This window comes from Mandrillus leucophaeus, unplaced genomic scaffold, assembly GCF_000951045.1.
Source record: "Mandrillus leucophaeus isolate KB7577 unplaced genomic scaffold, Mleu.le_1.0 Scaffold544, whole genome shotgun sequence".
NCBI lineage: Eukaryota > Metazoa > Chordata > Mammalia > Primates > Cercopithecidae > Mandrillus > Mandrillus leucophaeus.
The window spans coordinates 943709-953433 of record NW_012105853.1 but is presented as its reverse complement, the minus strand read 5'-3'; the positions used below and the strand labels follow the sequence as shown (position 1 = coordinate 953433).

At 49.4% G+C, this 9725-nt stretch overlaps 1 protein-coding gene across 4 annotated transcripts in view; it reads left to right on the top strand.

Moving 5' to 3' along the window:
* The window catches only part of HNF4A (hepatocyte nuclear factor 4, alpha), an 85441-nt gene extending 77578 nt beyond the window's left edge, over positions 1–7863 (top strand). For 2 of the 4 annotated variants that reach the window (XM_011997646.1, XM_011997643.1), the window contains exons 8-10: positions 1649–1885; positions 6236–6358; positions 7426–7863. In XM_011997646.1, the coding sequence (XP_011853036.1) occupies positions 1649–1885; positions 6236–6358; positions 7426–7568 (503 nt within the window). In that variant the 3' untranslated portion in view covers positions 7569–7863. Of the gene's footprint in view, positions 1–1648; positions 1886–6235; positions 6389–7425 lie in introns of all 4 variants that reach the window. The other 2 variants (XM_011997645.1, XM_011997642.1) reach the window with 1 other exon arrangement.
* Positions 7864–9725: the final 1862 nt, after the last annotated feature.

Below are 9725 nucleotides of genomic sequence, written 5' to 3'. Positions count from 1 at the left end.
GTCTTGATCTCCTGACCTCGTGATCCGCCCGTCTCAGCCTCCCAAAGTGCTGGGATTACAGGCTTGAGCCACCGCGCCCGGCCAAGCCCACATTCTTACCTACCACGTGCTATCCCACCCTTCCCAGAGGGTGAGATTTCTAGTTCTAGCTCCCTCCACAGCCTGGCCCAGCCTGTATCCTCTGTAGTGCTCGACATGAGGCTGGACGGGCAGAATTGTTCTGCAAAATGGGCAGGATCACTGATGCTGAGTCAGAGGCAGCAGCCTCCAGCAATTTGAAGGGGTGGGGAACCTAGTTCCCCTGGCATGCAGGAGGTGCTCAGTAAACATTTGTGGACTGAATGAACAAATGAACAAACATGATTCAGTGGAGAGAGCTCACTAGAAATGTGGGTGAATGTTCTTTCTGCCACTTCCTTTCTCCAGGAAAGAGGAAATAAATGCATTACCTCCACAAAGGTCGGGATTAAATATTGAATGACCGCTTAAGTCCCTTCTAGGCTAAGGATCTAGAATTTATTCACTGATTTTTTTTTCATTCATTCATCCAGCCATCTAACAAAATATATATATAGTTATAAATAAATATAACACCCGGCCCTATTCAATAAATATTGACTATGCATGGTGCTAGGTGGTGGGTTTGACATGGCAAAGGCTAGGTGCAGTGGCTCACACCTGTAATCCCAACATTTTCGGAGGCCGAGGCAGGCAGATTACTTGAGGTCAGAAGTTTGAGACCAGCCTGGCCAGCACGGTGAAACCCTGTCTCCACTAAAATACAAAAATTAGCTGGGTGTGGTATGTGCTTGTAATCCCAGCTACTCGGGAGGCTGAGGCAGGAGAATCACTTGAATCCGGGAGGCAGAGGTTGCAATGAGCTGAGATCACACCACTGCACTCCAGCCTGGGAGTCAGAGGGAGACTCAGTCCCAAAAAATAAAATAAAATAAAGTAAGATAAAATAAAAATGGCAAATAAGACATATGCCTGCCCCTGCAGAACTCACCTTTGGATGGCACAACAATTACATCCTGTGTGGTCAGCAGTGATGGAGAGGCCACAGAGATTTGGAAACAGGAAGGACACAGGATGCAGACATAGGAGGGTAGAAGGGAGACTTCCTGGAGGAGATGAAACCTAACCTGAGTCCCTAAGGTGATAGGAAGCAGGAACCAGGGAAGGGGAGCCTATTCTAACACAGTAGAGGCAGCAAGGGCTGAGGTCTGGATGAGGGGACCTCAACTGTGGCCCAAAACCCCAAGTTCCCATTGTGGCTCTGCCAACAACTGGCTGTGCCACCCAGGACAAGCCCTATCCTTGCACTGTGTCTGGGTTTCCCCATGTGTAAGATGAGGCAGTTGCTAGGTGCTTATTGGATGCATTCCTCAAGTCCCGCCCTCCATCTCCTATTCCCCACTCTTCTGGTTTAGTGCCTTAGGAAATGTGGCAGACATCTTTTTCTGCCTGTGTCTAGGAAATTACAATTCATGCTGGTGTACCCTGGTTGTTGAGGTCCCTGAATCCTTGTGCCCACACTGCTGAAGACTCCTTGTGTGACACAAGTCAGGGGACATCTGGGTCTTGACTCCCCAGATGCTCCAGCTGGACCCTACTGCCCTCCCTTGCCCACCTTCTTCCATTGTAGATGCCAAAGGGCTGAGCGATCCAGGGAAGATCAAGCGGCTGCGTTCCCAGGTGCAGGTGAGCTTGGAAGACTACATCAATGACCGCCAGTATGACTCGCGCGGCCGCTTTGGAGAGCTGCTGCTGCTGCTGCCTACCCTGCAGAGCATCACCTGGCAGATGATCGAGCAGATCCAGTTCATCAAGCTCTTCGGCATGGCCAAGATCGACAACCTGCTGCAGGAGATGCTGCTGGGAGGTCCGTGCCAGGCCCAGGAGGGGCGGGGTTGGAGGGGGGACTCTCCAGGAGACAGCCTCACACAGACCTGAGCTCACCCCTCAGCTCCTTGGCTTCCCCACTGTGCAGCTTTGGGCAAGTTGCTTAAGCTGTCTGTGCCTCAGTTTCCTCACCAGAAAAATGGGAACAAAGGCAATGGTCTATTTGTTTAGGCGCCGAGAGTCTAGCACATGCCAGTCACTGTTCTAAGTGCTGGCAATTCAGTGAAGAACAAGATCTTTGCCCTCCGGGAGGCTGTGTGTGTGTGAGTGTGTATGGATGCGTAGATATCTGTGTATATGCCCGTATGTGCGTGCATGTGTGTATAAAGGCTCACATTTTATGATTTTGAAATAAACAGGTAATATGATAGAGTTTAACTGAAAAGGAATCCTCTTTAGATAGGGGAGGCCAAAGGAGACCTCTCTGAAATGGTGACTCTTGTGCTAAGACCCTAATGGCTGAAAGGAAATGCAAGGCTTAAAAGACAAGAGAGCAGTGGCTCACGCCTGTAATCCCAGCACTTTGGGAGGCCAAGGAGGGCAGATCACGAGGTCAGGAGATCGAGACCATCCTGGCTAACACAGTGAAACCCTGTCTCTACTAAAAATACAAAAAATCGGCTGGGTGTGGTGGCGGGCGCCTGTGGTCCCAGCTACTCGGGAGGCTGAGGCAGGAGAATGGCGTGAACCTGGGAGGTGGAGTTTGCAGTGAGCCGAGATCATGCCACTGCACTCCAGCCTGGGCAACACAGTGAGACTCCATCAAAAAAAAAAAAAAAAAAAGACAAGAGAGGAATATTCCAAGAAGAAGGAACTACTTCAAGGGCCCCGGAGAGGAGAGAGTTTTGTGTTTGAGAAAGAAGGGCAAGGTTGTGAGATGGAGGAGATGGAGGAGGTGAAGATGGAGATTGGGCAGAAACCAAATCATAAACATATGGCTTTGTAAACCTTGTCAGAAATTTGGATTTTATTCTCATTGCAACTATTGTAAGGAGAGTGAAAACCAGACTAATTATTTTTATTCTTTGAGACAAAATTTCCCTCTATCATCCAGGCTGGAGTGCAGTGGCAGGATCTCGGCTCACTGCAACCTCCACCTCCCAAGTTCAAGCAATTCTCCTGTGCAGCCTCCCAAGTAGCTGGGATTACAGGCACCCGCCACTACGCCCGGCTCATTTTTTTATATTTTTAGCAGAGATGGGGTTTCACCCTATCGGCCAAGATGGTCTCAAACTCCTGACCTCAAGTGATTGCCCACCTCGGTCTCCCAAAGTGCTAGAATGACAGGTGTGAGCCACCATGCCCAGCCCAGACTAATGCTTTAAACAAACCACTCTGACTGTTGGGTACAAAGTAAATTGCAGAGATTCCTGAGAATGTCACTGTCTCCAATCATGTGACAGATGATGAAGGCTTGGACCATGGAAATGGAGCAGTGAAGATAAACCGGATCATCTATTTGGAGGAAGAGCCCACACCTACAGGATTTGCTGACTGATTAGATGTAGGGAGTGACAGGAAGAGGAAGAGTCAAGGACAGAGTCTAAATTTTTGCTTTGAATAGCAGAAATGATGATGGAGTAGTTTACCGAGATGAGGAGGACAGAATAAACAACTTGATGCTGCGGTCTGGGGGTGGTCGTGAGGGGTGACCTCAGAGATCCGTTGTGGACTCTCTTTTTTTCCTTTTTCCTTTTTTTTTTTAAGACGAGATCTCTCTCTGTCACCCAGGCTGGAGTGCAGTGGCGCAGTCATAGCTCACTGCAGCCTCAACCTTCCAGGCTCAAGAGATCCTCCAGTCTTCCGAATAGCTGGGACTACAGGTGTGTGCCACCATACCTGGATAATTTTTCATTTTTATTTTTTATAGAGACGACGTCTCACTATGTTGCCCAGGCTGGTCTTGAACTCCTGGTCTTAAGCAATCCTTCCGACTTGGCCTCTCAAAGTGCTGGGATTACAGGTGTGAGCCACCATGCCCAGCCTCATTGTGGACTTTCATTAAGCATGAGGTGTCTATTACAAATCCAAGTTACCAAGGAGGCAGTTGAATGTATGAGTCTGCTGCTCAAGCACAAGATTAAAGGCAGCTCTGTGGAATCGGGGGAAGATGGAGCCATGGAGGGAAGGGAAGAAGACTGGCCGGAGGGGTAGGAGAAAACCAGGGCAATTCCAGAATCCAAGAGAAGAGCGTGTTTGAAGGACAGAGTGTTTAATGGTGTTACACTCTGCAGAGAGACAGAAAGAAGGAGGGAGGAATGGAGAGGTGAAGGGAGGCGGGGAAGAGAGAGGAAAGAGTCCATTGGATTGGCAGCTGGAGGCTCTTGGCAATTGTGTTGAAAGCAGTTTCAGAGAGCTGGGAGAGTGGAAACCAGATTGGAGAGTGCTCCAAAGAGAGTGAATGGGAAGGTGGAGATAGAGTAGATAACCCTTTGAAATGGTTTGACTGTGAAGGGGAGTATGAAGGAGTTAGGATGACTGCAAGGGAGTGATTAGAATGATATGTCATGGAGTCTGGGCTGCACTCAAAGAGAAATAAAGATGGAGGCTGGGCTCGGTGGCTCACACCTGTAATCCTAGCACCTTGGGAGGCCGAGGCGGGTGGATCACTTGAGGCTAGGAGCTCAAGACCAACCTGGCCAACACAGCAAAACACCATCTCTACTAAAAATACAAAAAAAAATTAGCCAGACGTGGTGGCATGCGCCTGTAATCCCAGCTACTCGGGAGACTGAGGCAGGACAATCGCTTGAACCCGGGAGACGGAGGTTGCAGTGAGCCGAGATCGTGACATTGCACCCCAGCGTGTGTGACAGAGCAAGATTCTGTCTCAACAACAACAACAAAAGGATGGGGTGATAGTGAAAAGAGAGTGTCGGTGAATTGACAGCCTCAGTAGGCTGAAGAAGTTTTGCAGTGATGGTACTAGATTAAGGGAGCTGGAAGGACACAAGGTGAAGTCAAAGTAGGGATGTTGAATTCGAGATTTTGGAGGTGCTGCAGTGAGGGCGAGGTTTCTCAACACTGGTACTATTGATACTTGGAACTGGACGATTCTTTGTTGTGCGGGGCTGTCCTGTGCGTTGTTTGGCTGCATCTCTGTCCTGTACCCATAAGGTGCCAGTAGCACTTCTCCAGTGGTGACAACCAAAAATGTCTTCAGATATAGTCAAATGTCTCCTGATGGGCCAAAATCATCCCCAGTTGGGAACCACTGTTGTGTGATAGCTCATTTCATTCTCACTTTGACCCTGTGAACATGGGGTTATTATGAATCAGGTGTCACTAAGATCAGGATCAGGAGCCTGTGGTCTGTTGCCAAATAGTTAAGAGCTCTGGGCTTAGTTGTCTCATCTGTAGAATGGGCTAATAATAGTATCTGTTCTATAGGATTGTTGTAAGGTTTCAATTATGTAAAACATGAAAAGTGCTATACAATAGTACCTGGCACATGATAATTGTTAATTATCAACAGTCGTTATTTATCACTGAGATCGATGTGCTGTAGAGATCTCTTGCAAGCATTGAAATTCCATCATTGTCATATTACTCACCATAGGCTATTATTAAACCATACCCCATGTGGTATTTTTACTCTCTGACACATGTTTAAAGCGGTTACTGTGTTCCAGACAATCTGCTAGGCTCTCAAAGAAAGAAGAAAAATACATCTGAAATTGTAATGCTCATAGACAGAAGAAGTAGTTGTTCCTAAAAGTTGTGTTACAGATAAATTACTATGAGAAATCCAAGGAATGAGAATGAGGAGAATCAGGAGAGGCTTCTAAAGAGAGGAAATATATGAGCTGGGATTTGGGCTTATGGACGTGGAGCGGGTTTGGGGTGGAAAAAACATCTCTGACGGAAGCAACAACGTGAGCAGAAGCATAGAGATAGGAAAACACAGGGGACACATAGATGCTATAAGTAGGTCAGCTGGCTGCAGCAGAGATGTGGGGGATGAGGCTGGAAGGTGAGGCGGGACCAAATGGTTGAAGGACTTGCATGCCAAGGAGCCTTGAGAGCCATTGATTACATCCAATACGCTACTCATTAGAACATTTACTTGATCTCAGCGCTTCCTTATAGGCACCTTGTTTCTTTCAACTCACTTTTGTTCTCTTGGTCTTTTGGGGCCTTCTTAACACCCTCATGAAGCCTATGAATGGGAATGGTACACCCTAGTTTACTAACCCAGGAATAGGTCCCCAACAGGCATTGCCAATATTGGATGGGCAGGTTGATTGGTCACACCTGAGGAAGATGGCGTCCCAAGGCCTGAGGTCTGCATCCCAGACTCTTCATCTTGATCGATCTTCTCTTCCTGCAGGGTCCTCCAGCGATGCACCCCATGCCCACCACCCCCTGCACCCTCACCTGATGCAGGAACACATGGGAACCAATGTCATCGTTGCCAACACAATGCCCACTCACCTCAGCAATGGACAGATGTGTGAGTGGCCCCGACCCAGGGGGCAGGCAGGTGGGCAACCTCTGGGGCTCTACCTTGCAAAGGGTGAGGATGGGGCTTAAGAGAGGAAGCAGGAGAAGGTGGAGTCTAGAAGGTAGAACCAGGATGCAACAATTTTCTGGGTTCCAGGGTAGGGAATAAAGGGCAAGGTTGTCCATTTGTTGAGGCTGTTTATTCAGTAAGGTGACTGACAACCTTTACTGAATGAAGCCATTGTTGGGATGAGGCAATCCACTGGATGAAGTAACCTATTGGGTGAAGATGTTCTTGGGTGAGAATCCCATTAGTTGACATTGTCCATTAGGTAAAAGTGATCATTGACGTAAGGCTGCTCAATTGGGTAAGGCTATCCATTAGACAATTAGATGAGACTATCCATTGGGTCAGGATGTCTGCTGGACTAGATCATCCTCTGAAACCTCCAAAGTGTAAACTTGTCATTGGGCAAGGCTCTTCAAAGAATAAGATTATCAATGGGATGAAGTGATCCACTGAGATAAGATGATATTTTACTGACATTGTTCTTGGAGAAAGTTGTCCATTGAACAAAGTTTGCCAATTGGGTCAAATTTGCTCTCCAAACCTGCCATGAGAGTGAGGCCAGTTTCTATTACTCATCTCCTAAATATCCAAGAAGTGGTATTTTTTGAGCCAGTTGGCCCTGGGTCTCATCAGCTGCTGGCTCCTTCTCCCAGGAAAGAATATCCCTGTCACCCATCCCATTGCCGTTGGTGACAGCCAGGCCTGGGCCTTGGTTTCAGAGAAGCAGTTCAAGTCTGCATATCAAATAAATGATGGAGGAGATGGGTGGTGGGACCTTCCAGACCTCATAAAACTTAGGCTTTATGATCTGGGACTCACAGAAGGTTGAGTCATAAAAGACCTTGGGGATTATCTGGTTTAATTAATTCTCTCATTTTATAGAGGAAGAAATTAAGTCAAGGCGGGGTGAGCTGGGGGTTGGGGGGAGAACTTTCCCAGGGCTCTTCATTTACTCCCACAAAGGCTGGAATTTTGAGCAGCCCCTATCTGTCTGTTTGTCCTTCCAGCCACCCCTGAGACCCCACAGCCCTCACCGCCAGGTGGCTCAGGGTCTGAGCCCTACAAGCTCCTGCCAGGAGCCGTCGCCACAATCGTCAAGCCCCTCTCTGCCATCCCCCAGCCGACCATCACCAAGCAGGAAGTTATCTAGCAAGCCGCTGGGGCTTGGGGGCTCCGCTGGCTCCCCCCAGCCCCCTCAGAGAACGCCTGGTGATCACGTGGTCACGGCAAAGGAAGACGTGACGCCAGGACCAGTCCCAGAGCAGGAATGGGAAGGATAAAGGGCCCGAGAACATGGCCTAAGGGCTACATCCCACTGCCACCCTTGACACTCTGCTCTGGATAACGAGACTTTGACTTGGGAAGACGCCACTGGAAAGTCCTCTACTGCCTTGGACGACTTTTCTCATGTTGAAGCCACTGCCTTCACCTTCACCTTCATCCATTCGCTCCTCCTTCTGCTGCTGCCCCCACCTCAAACGCCCGTTTCCCTCTGCTGTCGCCTTGCTCAGCCATCCCGTCTTCTCCAGCACCACCTCTCCAGAAGCCAAGGAGGCCTTGGAAATGATTCCCCCAGTCATTCTGGGAGCATGTTGTAAGCACTGACTGGGGCCAGGCAGGGTCTAGAAGGCTGTGGTGAGGGAAGACACCTTTCTCCTCCAGCCCCACCGCACCCTCCTTCTTCAGGGACTTGGGTGGGTATTTGGGGTGAGGATTTCTGCAGACCTTCAACCCGAGAAAACAAGCCCAGGTTGGCAACTGCAACAGGAACTTGGAGTGGAGAGGAAAAGCATCAGAAGGAGGCAGACCATCCACTAGGCCTTTGAGAAAGGGTAGACTTCTGGCTGGTAAAGCGGGTGAGACGGGACATTCCAAAGAACAGCCTGAGCCAAGGCCTCGTGGTAGGAAAAATCTAGCAAGAATTGAGGAAGAATGGTGTGGGAGAGGGATGATGAAGAGAGAGAAGGCCTGCTGGAGAGCATAGGGTCTGGAATACCAGGCTGAGGCCCTGATCAGCGGCAAGGGGTATGCGGGGAGCTGGGCTTCCAGAAAATAAACACAGCAGTTCTGTAGAGGATGGGAGGCTGGGAGCTGGGAGGTCAGGTGGGGTGGATGATGTAATGCGGGTGAGAGTAATGAGGCTTGGGGCTGGAGAGGACAAGATGGGTAAACTCACATCAGAGTGACATCCAGGAGGAATGATCTCCCAGGGCCTGTCTCAAGCTCTTCCTTACTCCCAGGCACTGTCTTAAGGCATCTGATATGCATCATCTCATTTAATCCTCCCTTCCTCCCTATTAACCTAGAGATTGTTTTTGTTTTTTATTCTCCTCCTCCCTCCCCACACTTACCCGCCCCTCCTAACCTAGAGATTGTTACAGAAGATGAAATTGCGTTCTAAGAGGTGAAGTGATTTTTTTTTCTGAAACTCACACAACTAGGAAGTGGCTGAGTCAGGACTTGAACCCAGGTCTCCCTGGATCAGAACAGGAGCTCTTAACGAGAGTGGCTGAATAACTTCTCCAAAGGCTCCCTTTGTTCTCACTGTGATCAAGTTAGGGGGCTTCTGGCTCCCTTCTCCAGCCTCAGAAACTGGACTCGTTCTTCTGGGAACTCTGCCCACTCCCAGGACCAAGACTGGCCTGAGGCTGCACTAAAATTCACTTAGGGTCGAGTATCCTGTTTGCTGATAAATATTTAGGAGAATTCATAACTCTTGAGAGCTTTTCTCTCTTCACTCCCCAAGTCTAGGGGAGGGGTGGCAGGGGTCTGTTTCCTGGGAGTCAGGCTCATCTGGCCTGTTGGCATGGGGGTGGGACAGTGTGTGCAGTGTGGGGGCACGGGAGGGCTAAGCAGGCCCGGGTTTGAGGCCTATTCTGGAGATCGTCACTCCAGGTGTATTCTGGAAACATTGGACCCTAGGATGGAGCGTCCACCATGTCATCCATGTGGAATCTTGGTGGCTTTGGGGACATTCTGGAAAATGCCACTGACCAGTGTGAACAAAAGGGATGTGTCCTGGGGCTGGAGGTGTGATTAGGTAGGAGGGAAACTGTTGGACCGACTCCTGCCCCCCGCTCAACACTGACCCCTCTGAGTGGATGGAGGCAGTGCCCCAGTGCCCAGAAATCCCACCATTAGTGATTGTTTTTTATGAGAAAGAGGCATGGAGAAGTATTGGGGCAAGTGTCAGAGAGGAATCACCGCATCCCTACAGCAGTCCCAGCCAAACCCCCCAGTCCCAGGAGAGACTGCGCCCTGCTCAAAGCTCCCTAGCCTTCCTCCACCACCTCATTCAAGTGCCCCT